Source organism: Xiphophorus hellerii, chromosome 7 (assembly GCF_003331165.1).
Source record: "Xiphophorus hellerii strain 12219 chromosome 7, Xiphophorus_hellerii-4.1, whole genome shotgun sequence".
Lineage (NCBI taxonomy): Eukaryota > Metazoa > Chordata > Actinopteri > Cyprinodontiformes > Poeciliidae > Xiphophorus > Xiphophorus hellerii.
In genome coordinates this window covers 4,515,383-4,536,000 of record NC_045678.1, presented here as the reverse complement: position 1 = coordinate 4,536,000, position 20,618 = coordinate 4,515,383, and the positions used below count along the sequence as shown (strand labels likewise).

The following is a 20,618-nucleotide window of genomic DNA, read 5'->3' as shown; positions in this document are numbered from 1 at the left end:
AACTGTGACACCTCAACACGGAGTCGCCATGTGTTCAGCTATAAACAGCAAGTTAACGTGTTTCATTTTCCTGTAGCAGCAGGAAAAGACTCAAACATTCTGTATCTGGTGTCCTGCCTTCATTTGCATATCTCTCCCTTCCGTCTTGGTGCTGATCTGTCAATCTTTGCAGAGACTTTGCTGCATCGCAACGCTCTGCCGTTGCCATGGCAACAATACAGAACCCAAGGAAAGAAAAAAAAGCCTGTTTTTATTATTTTCTTTCTTTCTCTCTTCTCTCCAACATCTTCTGCTGTAGCCTCAGACCCAGGCAGATGTGCGAGTCCGTGCTGCGACGCAAAGAATCCACATCGGTGGACAAAAAAAAAGAAATAAATAAATCTGCCATGCAGACCTCAGCTGAAACACACACACACACACCCATACACATGCGCATCCTCTCTCTTCCCTTCTCCAGGATGTTGCACGCCCACCAGTCCACACTAATTTTCTCTAATTCGCCCCCTCCCTTCACCCCAAACCCTCGTCCATTCTCGCTTCATGCCAACATCACCACGGCAACCACACTGATGGCGTCCCGGTGGCTGCACTTCACCATCTTCAACCATCAGCACCAAGCTGACATCATCATCATCATCATCGTCAGTCAGATGAACGTGTTTACTCACATTCCTCTGAGTCGGATCAGGACCTGATTGTTGTGGTTCTGCTCCAGAGTGTCAACAAAGTCTTGCGCCTCCTCGATGTGCTTCCCCTCGTCTTCCTGCAGCTGCTGTTGCTCAGTCTGCAGCATCTCCTCACCCTGCACCTCCTCCTCCTCCTCTTCCTCCTGCAGCTGCTGCTCCTCCTTCTCCTCAACTTGCTGCATCTCCTCAACCTCACATGGCTGCACCTCCTGCATCTCCTCTGTGAGTGACATCTTCACCTCCTCCACCTCTTCCCGCTCCTCTTGTTCCTCCAACAACTCCTGGAAAAGTCCTTCCTCCTGTTGCTCCTCCTCAGTTTCCGTCACCCCCACAGGGAGCTGCACCTCCTCCGCCTCATCACTCATCTCTCTCTGCGAGTTTTTTTTTTTTTTTTTGTCTTTTTCTCAAGAAGTGTTCACAGAGTGGAGTTTGGTCGCCGCAAAGGCGTCTCAGAGCGCCGGAGTGGAGAAAACATCAACGCAGATTGAAGAAGAGTACAAGAGTTTTTCCAACTTCATCCAACTTCCTCTTATGTCACTCTGCAAGACAATCCAAATGGTTGCCCTCTGCCCAGTGGGGAGGTTGGGTGAGAGGTTGCAAAAAAAAAAAAATTCTTTTTTCTTTAAAGAGGAAAGAACAAACAGCAAAAGGAAGGCGATCAGTTCAACTCTGCGCTCCAACACTGCGGCGGACTCCGAGCATCGCCGTGGCAACGCAAGGGGGAGGTCGACCAGCGATAAAGACGGGATGGAGAGAGGGAGGGAGAGAGAGCGACAGCAGAGAGTGATGAAGGAGGACAAAAGAGAAAGCAGGGAACATTGCTTAGTGTTTCCGTGGAAACTCAACAACGGTTGCCAAGAGTGATGGAATCCTGCAGCCGACAGACCAGCCTCTTCCTCCTCTTCCTCCTCCTCCACATCTCTCCCCACCTCCCGGATTCAGAAGAGCAGAACTTTACGCTAAAGGTGCAAAACGAAACATCCCAGTCTGCCCTGACCTCTGACCTGCTGCCAGAGATGCTGCGTGTGTGTGTGTGTAGGGCTTTAGACAATGATGATGTAATGTTCCTGAAAATCACAGTCACACATCCTCAGTCAGATGGAACAATCGTATAGTGAATAGAGCTATTAGCGCCCTCAAGAGGCTCCACTGGTCAATGCAGAAAAAGAAAAAAAATAGAAATCTTTTGTAGAGGCACCATGCAAAACCCAGACTGGGAAAAATATATATCTATGTTGTTATTTGCTTTATGACAGTAGCTGCTTTTCCAATACACATGTGTGCAAATATTTGTCTGTATTCTGTTAATGTAAAAAAAGACAAACAAAAAAGCCCTACAATTTCACATTTGCGGTGTTTCCTTCATATAAGAAATTCAAGTAAAGTTTTTATGAACTGTGCGATGCTGTGAGAGCTCTGATGGAGCCAGCTGCACATTATTCAAAACAAACCATCCTCCTCCTCCCACTTCCTGTCATCGTCTTCTTTGTTGTTTTCACCAGTAGTAACATCCGGCTGTTGATTACGTGACTGTTGTGATGCGAAAAATTACAGCATTGCACTTTTGCGAAATTCATCTATTTAGATACGGCCGAACAACCACGGCAAAAACTTTTTGGTGAAAAAATGTGTTTGTTTTGTTTGTTTGTTTTTTTCAAAATTAGCGTGTTTCTATTAAGCAATGTTATTTTTGTATTTTCAAATTTTCAATTAGCGCAACTCTATGGTTAATGGAAACACAACTACAGTTTTTTAGTTCTGGTTCTCTGCTGCCCGACATGTTTTAAACGTGTCTCTGTTCCAGAGCAGCTGATTCAAGTGACTGCATGACCTCCTCTGCATGCCATCGAGTCGAGCCTCTTAGTCACCCACTTAATCAAGCCGGGTGCTTGACAGAAGGGAAACACCTAAAACATGTCGGGCAGTGGTCCCTGAAGACCAGAGTTTAGAAATTCTGCTTTATGAGATCAGTGGAAATTTTTCCAGAAGCTATGACAAAAAAAAAAAAAAAAAAAAAAAAAAACTAAGTTATTATCTTTGGACCTAAAGAGAAACAATCTGGAGTCAGCACACAGCTTCAGTTACTGAAGCTGGAGACCAGCGATCAGGTCCGAAATCTGGCTATAGTGATGGACTCAGACCTGAACCTTCAGATGTCATAAAGACTGTCACAAAGTCGGCCTTCTGTCACCTGAAGGACATTTCCAAGTCTTCTTTGCTGCTCAGTCTCAGTCAGATTGGATGGAGAGACCTGATGTACAACTCCTTTAAAGACAGACTCTAAATTATTTGATTTAGATGTGGATTTTATCTGAGCCATTCATCACCAACAATAAATTGTCAAATTACCGGTGGAAACATGCAACAGAGAAAAACTTTTCACATCAATTATTTGAAGAATGCCTAACAAAATTGTCTCGCTGTGTTTTCTATTTTAAATTTGCAAACAAAAAGTGCTCACAGACGTTTGTGTTTTGGTTTTCATTTGTGTTTGTTTTGTGATCATTTCTGCAGTACTGTGTAAAATCATTTTTCTTTCGGCTTTACATCATCTTATAATGTTATTCCCTCTTCAAAGATATACCTACAGGGTTGCCTATATTTTTTTTCATGCATGTTTAAGAAATCCTTTAATCTCCCATGGCAACCATTCAGTTGTATAAAATGTTTGGTGGGATGCAACACCTCCACTCAGCTCCTTTAGACTAGCCAGCAGCAATTAGCAAACACCTAGTCAAACTGTTCATCTTCTGAGCTCGTTATAGGAGATACTTCTCAGTGTAGCGCAAGTAAAAACATTGTTAAAGGGCTAATAGAGGGGCCATGTTGTGATGGCTTCCTGAAGGCGGAGTTTCAGAAAGAGCAGGAGTTCTTAAAGAGACAGAGGCCCAATTTCAAGGCATTAAATATTGATGTCAAATTTCTTTTGAGTCATATTTGATATATATAGTATTTTTATAACAACCGACGGCAAAATAGTTACTTGACTGTGCTACAAAATGGAACTATGTACCTACAAAATACATGACCACATCAGTTTTAGGTAAATAGGAATTTTTGTTTGTGTGAACTGCAGATGAAGTTTTCCCTTGTCTGCCAAGACACCATTGGCTATCAGTGTCTTTAGGTCCAACTAAAAGCCAACATGACAGATTTAAGCTCACTCAAAGAGGACTGAGGTGAAATGTCCTATGCAAAGTTTCTTGCAAATAATTACTAATAGTGTGTTCAATAATAGTACAATTCAAGGAAGGCTATTTCAAATTGAAATTCAGAAATACTTTACTGATCCCAAAGGGAAATTAAATGTTGTTGTAATTCATATTCATTCAAATTTGATGTTTTAAAAAATAACTTAAAGTGAATTTTATAAATGAAATTCAGTGTCATTTTAGAATTAAATGGTCATTTTACATTAGTATTATTATTATCATCATTATTATTGATGCCATGTTTTCCAGCTTTTTTCATTAACCTTGACACTGATGGATGGCTTGGTTTATGGAGTAGCAATCCTGTTTTATGTCCTGCTAGAGGTCATGCTACAACAGATGACCTCTGATGAGGATTAAAAATCAAATTACTGGAGACGGTACTGTAATTTTGTTAATTAAATGAATCCATTAATATTCAGAGGGGCCCGGCAGAACATTGTCTTACAGCAAAAACATTTAAAAGGACCAGTCCAACCTGCAGTGAATTTTAATCTAGACCACATCAGTTTTAGGTAAATAGGAATTTTTGTTTGTGTGAACTGCAGATGAAGTTTTCTCTTGTCTGCAAACTAATTAATAAATTCATTCAATCTCAGTTGAGGCCCGCCTGGAAATGATCATCTACATTTTCACAAAAATAATTGTATTGTTATATTTGCATTCAGGACTTTGTTCTTTTGGCCATGATTCATATCTTATGACCAAGGTGAGGATTTTAACATAATGAAGCGATAAATCAAGAGCTTTCCTTTCTGGCTCTCCTCTCAGTCAGCAGCTGGCATCTCTCCAGACGAAGCCCTTTTCTGTCCACCAACCTCTCTTACCGTCGCTTGAGACACCAAGACACGTAAACTCCTGTGTTTGGGACGGACACCAACACATCTTTTGGGATCTCTGTCTTCAGATTTAGAGGAGCTGACTTTAATGCGGGCCAGCCCAGGAAAAGGTGTGGATTTAAATTACTGTTCCAGTTCGCTTTGCTGCAAGCGATCATTAATTATTTCACTTTGAAATCAAAATCTTCCAATGAAGGAAATGAGGATAGCAATGAAAATTATTATTAAACTCTATCCAGAAAGTAATTAAACATAAATTGGCAGGAAAGAAATCGCTTATTATCCTGACAGCTGGTTCCAAAAATGTGTTTTAGCAAATTAGGGAGGATGTAAATTGGACAAAAGCAGGACTAAAAAGTCTCTTCCGTACTTCATCCGAAGGGTGTTTATGTCATCTTGCCTTTAAAAAATTGCACAAAAGTCCATTAAAAGTGTTATTATTATGCTAATAATAACACTATTAGCATTAATAGTGTTATTATTTAGTGAATGACACGTCATAAGCATTCATGAAGACTCCTTCATGAATGTGTCACATCAGTCGTATGCACACCCCTTCAAATAAAGTGTTACTGACTTTTTTTAAGCCAACAGACACGCTTACCCATGTAGCTAACCCGACATTAGCTTCCAAACAGCACTCCTTTGAAAAGATAGAGAGATTGTGCTCAAAACCAAAGTGATAAGTGCTTTAATCGCGTTTTCCAGGACATTGTTTTTGTATATGATCTATTGGATCTGTTGTTTCTGTGAGAAGTCAGAGGACGATGGTCAAGCTGGTTTGACATGATAGGAGGGCGAACAACAGCTTAGGTAACCGCTTGTTACAGCCAAGGTATGGAGAATATGATCTCCGATGCACAGCAGATTGAACTTTGAAGTAGATGGAGAACAGGAAACTCAGGCCACAAGTCACACAAATTCACTAAAACTGGGCAATAAAAGACTGAAACAACGTCGCCGGATTCATTGAGTCTTGATTTCAGCTGCAACATGCCGATGGTGCAGTCAGAATTTGACATTAAGAACATAACAGCATGGCTCCATGATATTAATGGTTCAGGCTGCTGGAGGTAGTGTAGTGATACAGGGGTTATTTTCTTGACACACCCCAGACCCTTTAGCTCTTACTGAACATTATATGCCACAACCTGCCAAAGTATTGTTGCTCACCATGTCCGTCCCTTCATAACAACCTGCGTTGTGAAGAGCATCCAAACTGGCACTAGAAAGGTACAACCAACAAAATGTCCAGTGAGTGAGTCCAGCCTAGTTCTCGAATCATTTTAAAAAATATATATTAACAGTTGCATTCCTAACACACAGTCATGCCAACGTACCTGTTGTGGAGTTGCTGTATTTGTCTTTTTATAGCCATTCTCTTGGGGATGCGACAAAAACTCAGAGCTGCCCAAATAAAATACCCAGTAACAGCGCACATCTTTACCACGCCCAGCAGCGTCCTGACAGCAGGGAAGGCCCGACCCATAGCACCGACTGCCTTATAGCTTTGAGACGTCTGTATTTCAAATCACAGCCCAAAGTTGATTCAGAGCTTTGTGGAGTGAAGATGTCCAGAGATCTCGACCCATGAGTGACACATCCAGCTTCGATGTGCAAATAATCACACTGAAGCTGAGTTTTGATGGGATTTTGGAGTGATGGGTTGGGAGCTTTTATCATTAATGCGTCCACAGGTCACTGGTTTTAATCCAGTCTGGATCATCCCATTTGAGTACTTTTTTTTTTTTTCAAACTTCCTCCTTAGTTATAATTTATTAATTGTCTCAGTGCGAGCTTTGATATTATAAAATATTCAAATAATCTCAGCCTGCTGTATCTAGCAGCGGTTATTAGTTCAGCTCATCTTTCGTGTGCAGTAAAATAAGCACAAGTCACTTCTTCATCTCTTTCTAAACCTTCTTACAGAAATATATGTTTGATCCTGCTAGACTGTTTATGTAGAATGAGTACAAACATTTAATAAATAGTTATGTTTTACTCTGATTTCTTTTACAATTATAGGGTTAAATACCAAAAACAACCAACCTAAACCCTAAAAGCAAAAAATATTCATAACATATTGAGTGTTTTTTGATCCAATTTCACAGACACCAACTATTACAATGCAAATGGATAATAATACATATTAGGTGATGACATCATTTGGCAACTTATTAAAAATGTTGTTTTTTTTTGCTTCCTGCTGCTGTAAGTAAGTGACAGCTCTCACTGTGTGAGAAACAATTTTTCAAAACAACATTTTCTGACATTTAAAACAAAACACTACATTCATTAAGCGCCGCAGCTTTTCCTATGCCTTTTGTCTTCACACAATAAACTTAAACGACATTAAAATATGTTAGAAACTGAACAAATGGGTCAGGGGGACATGATGTACTTTCCATTTTAAAGTGCAATCAATGTTAGATTGAGTTATTATGAATATGCCGTATATTATCAAAAATTACTTCACAAAATGTAACTGTATCATAGCCGTTTCTGACACTGTGAAATTGGCCTCAATAAAGCAAAACGATGTAACGACAACTTTGTGTGTGTCAAACCTAATTTTATATAGAAAAAAGAGGAGTAAATATCTGCCCAAAAAAAACCAAGGAGTTTCGAAATTCAAATATTTTCAACTCGTGAAACTCAGAAAATATCCAAAAGTTGAAAATGTGCAACTTTTCAAACACAGAAATGTCCTTGTTTTTTAATCTAAATTTTTTTTGTATTTTCTAGCAAATATTTTACGTTTCAAACACAGAAATTTTCTTGTTTTGTTTTTTTTTTATTAAAATTTGAGAGATTAATCTAAAGGTTTTTGACAAAAAAAATTACTCCTTTTTTTTCTTTCTATGATGGCTCTAATTTTTTTGTTAATATGTATCTAAAGACATAGCTGGATTTAAAATATTCATAAAAAAAATGTCATGCTCAAATTGACAGCATATAATATATAAAAATTAATAAATCCGTACATGGGTTCATACACAAAGTATCTACTTTGATAACTGAATATTTCCGACATGTCTGAAAATGTTCAGGACATTTATGACTATTCTTACCGCAGCTTGCAGTTCCTCACGCCACACCTCCCAACGCTGAGCCTGTTCCTGGTTGGTTTCGCCACCAGGCCTCCAGGTTTCATTGGCTGCAAAGAGTCACCTGATTTGAAGAACAAAAAAATACTTTTAAAAGAAGTGGAGCAGACTGAGTGCTAGCTACATTTTCTATGCTAACAAAACTGCCTTTATACTCTGTCCACGGAGGCCCAATAAGCAGCACGTGTTACTGTAAACAGGCGCTCGTGGCAGCAGCTGCTTTCTGATTGGTCAACCGCGCGTCGATTGTTCATTGGCTCTTCAGAAACGGGGACAAAACTGAAGAGACTATTAAAGACGATCATGTGGGCGACAGGAGTATCGTCTGCCTGTGTGTTGGACTAATACATTCAGGTGTTAGTTTGCCGAAAGGCTTTTCAGCAAACAAGGAGAGCGACATGAGCAGAGGTGAGGGACAAGTTGATTCATTTTGAAGAGATTTTTACATCAACGCTTTATCAGAAAATAAGTGAAACTTACAGTTGGTTATTATGTCAATAAAAAATTCTAAATAAAAAGAAAATACTAGAAAAAAAAAGTCTAAATTAAATCCTAATCATTCTTGACGGTATCCACAAAGAATTGTTATATAAAAAAATAGTTTCCCCACATAAAGTTACCAACTAATTAAGATTAAGTAGGTCTGGGGTTTCCCTTTTTGTTTCATTCTTTTTAGCAGAGGTAGACTGTCTTACCTTCCACGGTCTGACCCATGTGTCCCTCGAGGGGTACTACAGTCACCGCCATGTTGCTGTTCAGACCCGAGCAGATGGAGCCCATCGTCAGGTGGAGGCTCCAAACAAGCAGAGCATTCTGAATGATGATAAAAAGACATGGTCCTTCTGCTGCTGTCCACATGCTACTTAGAGTAGCTTTGTGTTTGCCTCTCGCTCGCTCTCTCTCACCCACTCTGTCTCTCTCCCTCTAAACACTGAACGAGGATGTGTGTGTTTGTTTGTGTGCGCATCACCCAGGCCTGCTTCAATGGCTGCGTTTCCATTAACCATAAAATTGCGTACCTTGAAATAAAGAAAATAAATTCACTCGATGGAAGCAGGGCAATTTTGAAAAAAACTCCAGTTTTTTTGATTGAAAGGTTTGGCCAATCGTATCGGTTTGGCAAGACGGCCAAACCGATTTGGCCATATCGAAATCGGTTTGGTTCACAAACTGCAACGAAATCACTTTCCTCGCAACACGAGTCACATGATCGACAACCGAATGTTGCCACTGGTACAAACCACGAAGGCAGAAGTAGTTGGAGCTTGACGGCACAACGTGTTTTTTAATGACTTATCGTGTGAACAAACTTTTCAAATTTTAGTTGCATTTCTTGTGTGATGGAAACACCACTATCGCGAATTTGTGTTTTTTTCCGACATTAGTGGAATATTGACAAAACTTTAGGCACATTGGCAACAAAAATGCACTTCTATTTTCTTGTCTGTTGTATTCAACTCTCTTCACTCACAGATCCAAAGCTAATTATTTGGCTTGCTTCAGAAGCCAAATAAAGGCGATGTGGGGGATCATCTTATGGCATCCTCATCATCACCAGAGAGATAAAAAGTAAAGACAAATCTCATTAATTCAGATTTGGCCAAACCTCACACCAAAGTGAATTCGGCTGCAGTGTGTTATATGATTTTTATTGATTCCACGACTGCATGCAGTACCACAGTACAACACCGTACGGTACTCAGGTAATCGATTGGCGTAATATCAGGCTACAGACGGAAGATAACTTTTCTAAAGGGTAAGAATTTAAGGAAGTGATGAACTGAAAATTATGCCAACATTTTTATTTTTACCATTTCATCAGTTTTGCAATCACGTCCACAGGCCTCTAACCTCAGACCCCGACTCTGTCTGAACTGTGTTGTATTATTTTTCATCTATGTTCTGTAAACTCAGAGGAAAAGTCTAACAGACTTGATGACAAAGTCTGTTAGAAATTTTAGGAATCACAAATAGCAAGTAGCTGCCCCACACCTCCCTCTCAGCCACTTCTTTAAAGAGGCAGTATTATGTAAAATTGACTTTTTTGTGCTTTACATTGTGTTATAATGTTATTCCTCATCAAAAACATACCTGGAGTGTTGCCTTGATTCTTTCATGCATGTTTGAGAGAGCCATTAATCTCCATGGCAACCATTCAGCTGTGCAAAACACCTGGGTGGACCTAGGAGTTTTGAGGTTGAAGCTTGTCCTCTGAGCTGCAGGTCCCCCACTCAGCTCCTTCAGACTAGCCAACAACAATTAGCAAACGCAAACGTTGAGTTCATTATAAGAGCTACTACTTGGTACCATACTGGTAAAAACATTGTTAAAGGGTTAATAGATGAGCGAAGTTGTGATGACTTCCTGAAGGTGGCGCCTCAGAAAGGGCAGGTGTTTCTTAAAGAGACAGACACCCAATTTCAAGGCATTGAAGTACAAAGTCAAATTTCTTTTAAGTCATATTTTTGATATAAATTACAACTGAAGGTGACATAGTTACTTGATTGTGCTATTAATACCATTATATGTCTGGAAAACAGATTATACTGAACCTTTAACATAGAAAGTATTAAATAAAATAATAAATGGAGTTTAACATTATGACAAGGATTACATCGAAATGTATATAACTACATTTTAATCTGTCTGATTGACTTGAACTGAGTTTATATTTATGCCTTGTAATGTACCTTCAAGAGGTCCATCCATACATCTGTTGTAATTTTATGTTGTGTGGATGAACTGTATTAACTTCAATTCATTTCTACTCATCATAAACCGTCTTCTTATTATTGATATGATGTTGTTAGTAAAAAAGAAATACATCACTGGATAGTAGCTTTAATATGGAAGAAAAACATCAGAACAAAAGAGAGATCTTATTGCTGGTAAGAAGCTCATGAAGAACATTTAGAAATTTAAAATTCACAAAAAGGCATACAACACAGAAAATAAATAGAAATCAAGCAGGAAGTTTTGGTAATTGCAGTTATTCTCAGACCTAATTTCACTCTGATGGTTGGTATCTAACATTTTCTGCAAACTCTTTAGAGTATTCCTGCACCATTAAAAACAATTCTACACAGAAGAAATGTTTAAAAGTTTCTTAACAATGTTTTATTACAATCAAGAGATTTCTCGTCGGACTGTATAACCTTCGCCAGACTCAGTCTTTAGACCCGTTCATTGTAGGCAGTTTGTAGTTTCTCAGCTGTTCCAGGAAGCCGGGGTTGGGAGAGGAGGCCGGCCGGGCAGACTTCACCAACGAGAACGCGTCTTCAAAGGACTGTCCGTCACATGACATCAGGTAGCCGATGACAACAGCCGGGGCGCGGGACACACCGGCATTACAATGGACCAACACAACGCCTTTCTGAAACACAATCACATCACAACTGAGACCAACGATTGATTAAACTTGAAGTCAAGAAAAAATGTATTAATTCAAATTTCTAAAGTATTCGATCATCGCTACTGGTCATGGCAATTTCTCTTTAACATGACTGACTTGCCTCAAGGTTCTGTACTTTAGCACTACTGGACTTTCCTCAAGCAAATCAATCGGATCACATTTCCCAGCAGTTCTATTAGTTATGTCACAACTCTAACAAACTTTTGTGACATTTTGGGTTATGTCAAAAGTTACATAACGCCAAGCTTGCAATAAGCCCTGCCTTTCCCTTGGGTCGCCACTGGAGGCGCAGATTCACAACACGTGCATTCACTTAGGTAGGGAAAAACACCTTATTTTCTGTGTTTAGCTCTAATGGCTAAGCCAAACCATGCATCCATGACTCAGTTTCCCTTTGTAGCTCTGATGCACAGGTGTCAAACTCCAGTCCTCTGGGGCCACTGCAACTTTTAGATGTCCCTCTGCTGCACCACACCTGAATAGAATAATTAGGTCATTAAGGCTCTGGAGAACTTATCTACACAAGGAGGAGGTAATTGAGCTATTTCATTCCAGCGTTTTGTACCTGTGGTACATCTAAAACCTGCAGGACAGCGGCCCTTGAGGACTGGAGTTTGAGACCCTGTTCTAATGGCTCAGCTGCTTGTCCAAGTTTTATGACCCATTGTTCTCTTAAGACACACACACAAAACAGTCTCATGTTTGGGGGGTCACGTTGCTCTGTGATGAACAATTGACTTGTTTTTATACCATTACTAATAAATTATTCTCTAAAGCTTTGATATGTAACTTTCATGAAAAATGTATTTTACACATTTGTTGAAACTGTCACAACGTTGAGACAGCATGGCACGAGACGGTAGTGAAAAGAAATCAACCACTGCTCCCAACAACCAATCAGAGCCAGGAGGAGGGTCTTAGCGCTATCAATCATCCTCCGTGTGGCGTTGCTGTATCTGCTGTCCGATAGTGTTGAATTCATTCCTTCATGAGAGACTGGTATTTTTTCCCCCTGAATGATTTCAGGTAGACTGAAATGGTTCTCCTAATTCTATTAGTTAATACCTTATTAATAATTTGATGAAAAGTGAACTTTTAATCATAGTTATTAATAATTACATAAGCCAAACATTGATGCAAATCCTGATTCCCTTCAGTGCTGTCTTCTTTACTTTATTCATAGTTGTTTTGAATCACGTGAAACAAAAATTCTCGTGGTTATACCAGAGATGCATAACTTTAGCTATCATTGTAAGGTTATTTCGTTTAAACTGAGCTATTCTACACAATGACTTAGTGAAGATGAGGAGGAAAGCTGCTGCTTTGTTTTAGTTCCTGATGGAATCATTTGGTTCTTTATTTAGCTAATAGTTTGTCTCTGGCCGGGACAAAAAAGCAAGTGTAAGAGAAAAGTTTGCGTCAAATTATACAACTTGATTATAAATGGACAGACAATTGCTCTTATTGTTGGGACTTAAGTTAAGTACCACATAAATGTTTCTGTAAAAATGAAGTTAGGAAAAAAGTAAAGTTTTTTTTTTTCTAGAAATACATTGAATCATCTGCAATGATCAGCATTCCTCGAGTCAACGTTTCGGTTTCTTTTTATACATCGATAAATTAACAGTTTTGAAAACAATGAGGACCTGATAACCAGACGGAAGATGAAGCTGCTGGATTTCAAACATCCGCTGCAGTGGCGTCATTTGACCACACGTTGGCTCCCTTTCTCCTGCTGCTGTGACTTCGGCTCTTTGAGCCGAACTAAACAGCTGGTTTGTTGGTGTCTTTAGGAAGTCATTAGCTTCTCAATTACAGCCCGCATGTTCCTTCAAAAGAACGCTTCACACCGCCCGGCGAGAGGCAGGGCGGGCAGCAGGACAGAGCTGGATAAATGAATGAAATGATCCAAAGTGATTTTTTTTTTTTTTAAAAAAAAGGTTTTCTTTACTTCATCACATTTAGAAATATAGCTGGTAGGAAAAGTTAACATTGAAACTTCTGGTTAAATGGCGAGGAATACATGCAAAAGAACAAATGAATTAAGAAAAAAGTGTATCTAGATCTTTTCTTACAAAACAATGAAAACAACAAGTTGCATCTGGACATCAAATATGAGCTTGAAAATCTGCTGGGGGGAAAAAGTCAATAAATGCAATTTAAAAGTTGCACATTTTGCGTATCTGTTATACTTTTCCTGCCTGTCCTTCAACAATTAGATGTTTGCGGTTGTCATAGCGGCATCAATATCTATTGGTCATGATCAACCAGGTGGCCTGCTGGGTAATCTGAGCCTGCATTTCAAAGTAAATGAATCAGTTTGGTTATCAGGGCTGGAATTACCAAAAACACACACACACCCATGCATCCCCACACACACACAGAACCATTTCATCATCAGGAATTCATACACACACTTCCTGTAATCAGACACCTCTAATGACTGTGTGTGTGTGCGTTTGTGTGTAGTGTCATGTTAAGGTGAGGCCCAGGCTCCGCTGCTAAAAGCTTGTATGTCACCGAGATCTGATCTAGAGGCTGTTTAATAAAACATCAGCAAAACTAAGCATCTATTATTCAGAGCTGAAAAAGAGGAGAGGAAATTAGGAGAGGAAGCAAGTGGCAAAGATGTCAGGACGTCTGTCACAGCACAAAACTGTTCATACCCAAAGGCATGAAGGCTTCAGAGGTTCGTTAGAGACTATGAGATGATAACCGGCTTCATGAAGGCCAAGGGCCACAGCGCATTTTGGAGAAGTTTAAAGAAGTTATTATTGAAGAACTCCACAAATCTGGCGTTCATGGAAGAGTTACAAGGAAACATTTTTAAGCTACTGCAAACACGAGGGAGAATGCGCTCTGATCTTAGCTAAAATCAAAGGTTTTTGATTTTACACCAAAAACCTGGGAGACCAATGTCTCCAGCTGCGTTTCCTTTACGAATGGGAGCAAAACCTTGTCGACGTTCTGCTGGTGTCAAAAAGACGCAATTTCGTCATTTCAAGACGCAATTTGCATTAAATAAGAAACGCAATTAAAAATCGCACGTGAATGAGTTTGTGAACGTGACGCGTCAAAAACATTCCGTGTCATCGTCCTTCTACTACCTCCTGTTGTTGTCTTCTTCGTTGGTTTACGCCACGGGTCAGGTTCTTGATCCACCCCTATTGCAAAAAAAAATAAAATAGTCTTTCCATTGCAGTTTTGCGAAATAAACTAATTTTGACAAAGCCACAAAAAAAACACTTCATCCTGACGCCAAAACTTTACCTGAGTGAAGTTGCCCCTACAACTCACCTTCTGCAAGTCAGACAAAATAGGTGTCAAATGTTTCTGCTGGTTTGTGCAGCAAAATTCTTTGTGCCGCAAATGGTCATCTTTATTTAGTAAAATTGGTGGGGCTGGTTGACCTTTTGACCTTTAAGCTTCCATTAATATCGTCAAAACCAAAGCAGCACAAACAAAAGTTTTTTGCTGCACAAACCAGCACAAACATAGTTGAGTTGATTGGCACCAATTTCATCTGATTTGAAGAAGGTGGGGGGCCAACTACACTCAGGTCAAAAACTTTTTATAAAAATAGTTTTCGTTTTCTTTTATTTAAAGTGGAACGTGGCAAGACTTGAGCAGTGACGTTTTATACACTCTCTCTCCATCGGGAAAGTAAAGAAAGATTTCAGCCTCTGGAACGCTGGCAGAAACATCCCCAGAAAGATCTGCAGCTGTAAATGCAGCAAAAGGTGATTCGTTTTCCTTCTGTTTCATAATTATGATAGATTGTGCTTGTATTGTGACAAAATGTGAAAAATCTAAGGAGCATGGTTTCTAAATAAAAACACAAAACTGTTCTTAATTTTGCTCGGACAAAGGACTTTTATGTTCCATGGGATGGAAAGAATCTATTTAACTGATTAGACTTTTTTTTGTTGAGGTCAAGTTCTTCGTTTACGCTGTAGATTGAAAGTACAATCTAAAGTGCTTCGCCTTACGTTGCAGTAGCTTTAAATCCATCTGGTCATCCGATATCTCTGTGATGTTATCAGTTTTGCAAATGCAGATTAAACTGAGGTCAGCTGACGGGGGGGTAGAATTAATTTGCAGCACTTTGACATGTTGCCGCGGAGGAAATCTCCCGAGGACGGAGACGCTACCTCTCTGCGAGCCTGCTGGATGAAGTCGCAGCAGTCCCGCATGTACTGCAGCAGGTCGGCGTCGGGGTGGTCCAGGATGCTGACGGTCCGGTAGATGAACAGGTCCGGAAACGCGTTCTCCACGCCGAACGCCACGTTCAGGATGTGAGAAACCTGAGGAGGAAGAACGGCTGACTGGTGGACCGAAGTGTGTGGCACGCACGGATGGACGGTCTGAATGGGAGGCATTCAGGCTGCATATAAACACACTGAGTGTGTAACTACACTGTGCTTGTCTTCGGTTAACAGCTCTTGAGAAAATGATATTTACAGGGTACAATGCTGATGGGCCCGCCACGTTAAGAAGCCTCTGTGAATCTGTGTACTTTTAAACCCTGTAGTGCAACTGAACAAGCATACAGTGGAATCAACAACAAAATATTACCAAGTAAATTTGGTTCTTTTTCTAGTACAAATATCTTAGTAGACTTGAAATAAGACAAACCTAACTTACAAGTACATTTTCAGCAAGATGTAGAAGCTTGTTGTAAGTAGATAATTCTTCATATTGATGGAAAAGTTCTAGTTCCGCTGGCAGATTATCTCACTTGTAACATGAGAAAAACATCTTGTTATAAGTGAAATAATCTGCCAGTGGAACTGGTACTTTTTCATTAATATTAAGGAATTGTTTACTTACAACAAGCTTGTACATCTTGCTGAAAACCTTACAAAAAAAGGCTTAGGCTGTTGTTTTAGGAAAGTGACAATATTCACATCACACTGGCCGTATTTTTATGTTGAAAACCTTGCTTTGTTTTTTTTCTTCCCTTCTACAAACAGGCACTACTTCGTGTTGCCTTGTCTTATAAAATACCTCTAAACTACGCCAAAGTTTCTGGTTCCGATGTAACAAAATGTAGAAAGCTTTGATGGGTAGGAATACTTGTTTAAGGTGCTTTATATGAATATTTATCTGCAAATGCGGAAGACAAAAAAAGATGGCCAACCCAAAACTTTTGCCCAATGCTCAAAAGTTCATAACAGGCTGGAGTCGTGTGTGACCCGACCTGATCTGCTCACCTTGTGTTTTCTTAGGGTGCCAAAGTCGTGTGCAGCATCCTGGGAACCTGCTCACACACACAAACACACAGTGAGTCAATTAGACGCATAGTTCCAGACTTTTCCGTGTTTTGGAGTGCGTTGGACCCAAACGAGGATCTGTTTGGTACGCTGGACTTAATGCAGGTCAAAGGTTCATCCAGCTTCCACATCTACGTCCTCAGGGGTCATGTCTCCTCCAGTCCACCCCCACCTCTGCACTCGTGTTACAGACTGCCCTGGTCCGGGAGGTCGTGGTCGTGGACTGAAAGTGACATCTAGGCCAAGGCGGGGAAAGGAGGTGAACCCGACTGCTGACCAGGGTAGAGGTAAACCAAAACAACGGCCGAACCTAAAATACTACGTTAAAAACTAGAATGAGTTATAAAAATGAGCAATAATATACTGACACTGCAAAAACACAAAATCTTACAAAGTACTTTTGTCTGGTTTCTATCGCAAATATCTTAGTACACTTGAAATAAGACAAAAGTGACTTACAAGCAACTTTTCAACTTGTTATAAGTGAATAATTTATTAGTTTTGATGAAAAAGTACTACTTCCACTGGTAGATTATTTCACTTTTAACATGGTAAAAATGTCTTATCATAAGTGAAATCATTTGCCAGTGGAACTTGCTCTTTTGTGATGCACAAATAAACTTGACTTGGTAACGTAACGTAACATTTGCTGAGTGAGTGTTTGTCTGTCTCTTCCACTCTCACCCAGAAGCAGGTAGGGCATCACGAAGCCGACCTGCAGGTCCCAGGAAGTGTCTGGGACGTAGCCCAGCATCTTCTCTGGCGGGACGGGGTCTTCGACCACGGTAATCGTCGAGCCCTTCCAGGTCTCGATGATGCGTCGGCCACTCAGTGACGTCACACGGGTGCATTGCTTCCGCAGGCGAGTCCGGGAGAAGCTCTGGATCTCCTGAGTCAACGACTGCATGGCCAAACTTTACCAAACCTGAGGAGACGGGAACCTCAGTGAGAAACTGCCTCGACAGCATTACCACGTCGACATATCGATGTTTAATAGAGATGCGCTGATCTGGTTCTGCTCTGCGTCCCCACAACCAGAATCAAACATGGAGAAGCAGCATCCAGCTTCTATGCACCACAAATCTGGAACAAACCTCCAGAAAACTGAAAAAGAGCAGAAACACTGAGTTCCTTTAAATCTAGAGTAAAAACCCAGCTGTTTAGAGTCGCTATTGAAACATAATCAGTGAAATGCGATGTGTTACGATGGCGCTTGTCAAAATGTAATGCTTCACTTGTTGACTGTTCTATGACTGTATTTCTGTGTTTTTATTATGTAAAGCTCTTGGAAATGCCTTGTTGCTGAAGTTTATTGATGTAAACTTCAGCAACAAGTTTACATCAATAAACTTTATTGATGGGCTGGTTGGTTGATTGATTGATGTGAAAAATTGAGTCGATATCAATATATTTATTGCCATCATACAGAATAACCTATATTTACTGATGTATCCCAATAAATCTGCCATAATAAATTTCGCTGGATAATAAATTGGCCCTGAAATTATAGCTGTAAATGACAGTGCAGTTGTTTTGAGACCGTTTTCGAGTCATATATTGATGATGGTATAATATTTCAAGAAAAGAAAGAAACGATTCTCTGACGTAATGAATATGAAGTAGCTGTAGAACTACATGGTCTGGCCGCCGCAACGTAGTAAAGGAAAGCCAGAGAAGATAATTGCCCACACTTCATCAACTTAATTATGCATTATTCACTGAACCAATCACACAAGATAATTACATTTTTCAGAGTGCATTTACCCGTCTATTTAGAGCGCTGGAGTAAGTTTAGATGATTTAGTATTGATGCTCTAATGGTGTTGTCACCTTCTTTCTGAATAGTTTCGTTTAAGTCCAGTCACCAAACGTCCAAGCTGTCAAAAAATGACTAATTGTGAGTCAATTAAGTTTTCAAAGTAATGAGAAAAACGCAACTACCAAGGAGACACTTTAGACCAGTAAGCAGCAGTGTTGTCTATTACTGAACTCCTTTAAATGTTCAGTTAGGTACTTATCACCAAACTGAACTGAACTGGTAATTATAAATCGGAGCGAGCAAAAATGACCTGTGGAGTTCCTCTAGGATGCTTTTTCGTGCCACTTTTATTCAGTATTTGCATCATTAAAATACAGAGTATTTCAGAATTTGTAATAATACCACAGTGATGACACAACTCTATATAAGTGTGTGACTATCTGACACAACTCTTTACACACACAGAGCGGATAGGCCAGTGTTTCCTTCGGCTTATTGTAAAAAAAAAAAAAAAAAGACACACAACCTCAGAAAGACTCAATGGTGCGTAAAAGCGCAGAGCACATCCTAAACTCAGAACTAAATCTTAACAGTGACATCAAGTTTCATTTTAAACCAGCTTCTAGAATTAAGGCATTCTTGTCTATGAGAGATGTAGAAAAATAGGCACCAACATTGAACATTTGTACAATAAACATTAGTGATACGGACAGTAAAAATACATATCAGACACAGTTGATCATTTCACTGGGTCTCCAGTTGTAAAAGAAAAAATATTAATATCTTTGCTGCTGGTCAACGATGGACTGAATGTCCCCAGGCCTGAATAAAGTCAGGGATGAACTATTTTAGGTGAAATTCATAGAGAACACTTGAATTTGAATGTGATTTAAGTAACATATTTATTGACTTTTAGTTTTTATCTTGATGTGCTTCTGTGTCAGTCTGGTTTTTGTTATTTTTTTTGTAATTTACTGTGATTATCAGTCATCACTGGTGATTTGAGGTAAATCAAATGGACATTAATTAACATTAATTATCATTCTAAAATAAAGTTATACACTTTTTTGTTTGCTGAGATATTCATTCAGCCCATAGGACACATTTCCAGAATGTAAACATCTCATTTTGGATGGTAAATTTATCCTTTATAAAATTTTACATCCCCAAATCTGACATCATTTTTATTTTTTTATTATTATTATTTCATGAGATGTCTGTTCAGTTGTGTGATTTCTGATTTAAATCCACATTTCTGAGCAATTTTTCCTGTGCACAGGTTGCACAAGACATTTCATTATGTCAATGAAAAAAATACACTCAATATTATTTAGTATGTGGGTTTTTTTTCCCCCTAATCGTTTGATTTTGATTTTTACATTAATATTTGTTGCCCAAGTTCAAGGCAACAGTTAACAGTTTAAGTTCAAGTTTCTTTTTTAAAATGGGACATGTGTTAATGAATGTCTACATGTAAAATATGAGATTATAGCCAGCATGTTGCTAATTTCCATTTCTAGTCCATTGCCAGGTCGATGCTAAAGCACAATAACAAACACAGGGATAAAAAAATAATAAAAAAAGTCCATTACCTGCTTTATCAGATGGTCGGATTTAGTTGTTGCTTTGAAAGCGTTCCTGTGACAAAACAGACGGTAATCGAGTTCAAACCGGGACACAGAGAGAACCACGGACACACACTTCTGTTCTCATCATTTTCTCCAGCAGTCTGTCCTCTCCGGTTGTAGCAGCTTCAGGTGTGACGTCTACCTGCCTGCCCGGTGTCACCTGGACCTCCTCTGCTGGAGGGGAGCGGTCACTGAGCAACATGAGACCCGCCACCTGGCTACGTAACAGATACTGTTAAACTGTACCAAGACTAAAATCTTGTCCCAAATGAGGTTACGGTACTCATTTAAAAAAAATAATAATAATAAACAAGAGGGGACTTAGAGTTTTGAAGTATTTAGGTCACAACATTTTAGTAAATACAGGCTTAGATTTAAAGAGACTGTGGTCAATTGGTAAGATGTTCCAAATGTTCCACTAGAGGGAGCCATATTTCTATATTTGCTGATCGGCTTCCTGAGAAACGGGAGACAGAAATACATCGCTGCTTAAAAGGTTATCTACTTATGTATGTTTTAAGTAGGCTGCATTTTTTTGAAATGCATTTCTAATATTATATCAATTGGACGTACTTTCTAAGATATTTTAAGATAAATACATTAAAAACCATGCTTCTAATCCATCCATCCATCCAAATATTTTATTTTTATTTTTCTAAAATACACTTTACATTACAATTAAATATATTACTAAAGTTATAC

At 39.4% G+C, this 20,618-nt stretch overlaps 2 protein-coding genes across 3 annotated transcripts in view; both read right to left on the bottom strand.

Annotated features, from left to right (window-relative positions):
- Positions 1-2,080, bottom strand: part of LOC116722538 (phosphodiesterase 1A, calmodulin-dependent) — a 46,971-nt gene extending 44,891 nt beyond the window's left edge. The window contains exon 1 of one of the 2 annotated variants that reach the window (XM_032566694.1): positions 669-2,080. In XM_032566694.1, the coding sequence (XP_032422585.1) occupies positions 669-1,051 (383 nt within the window). In that variant the 5' untranslated portion in view covers positions 1,052-2,080. The remainder of the gene's footprint in view (positions 1-668) is intronic. The other variant, XM_032566693.1, reaches the window with a different exon arrangement.
- An 8,589-nt stretch (positions 2,081-10,669) lies between these two features.
- On the bottom strand, positions 10,670-20,243 carry LOC116722638 (dual specificity protein phosphatase 19). Its single transcript, XM_032566806.1, has 5 exons — positions 19,881-20,243; positions 17,214-17,454; positions 16,470-16,516; positions 15,408-15,560; positions 10,670-11,217 (listed from the first exon to the last, which is right to left on the bottom strand). Exons 2-5 carry the CDS (start codon positions 17,434-17,436, stop codon positions 11,011-11,013), a joined length of 630 nt encoding a protein of 209 aa, XP_032422697.1. The 5' UTR covers positions 17,437-17,454; positions 19,881-20,243; the 3' UTR covers positions 10,670-11,010.
- Positions 20,244-20,618: the final 375 nt, after the last annotated feature.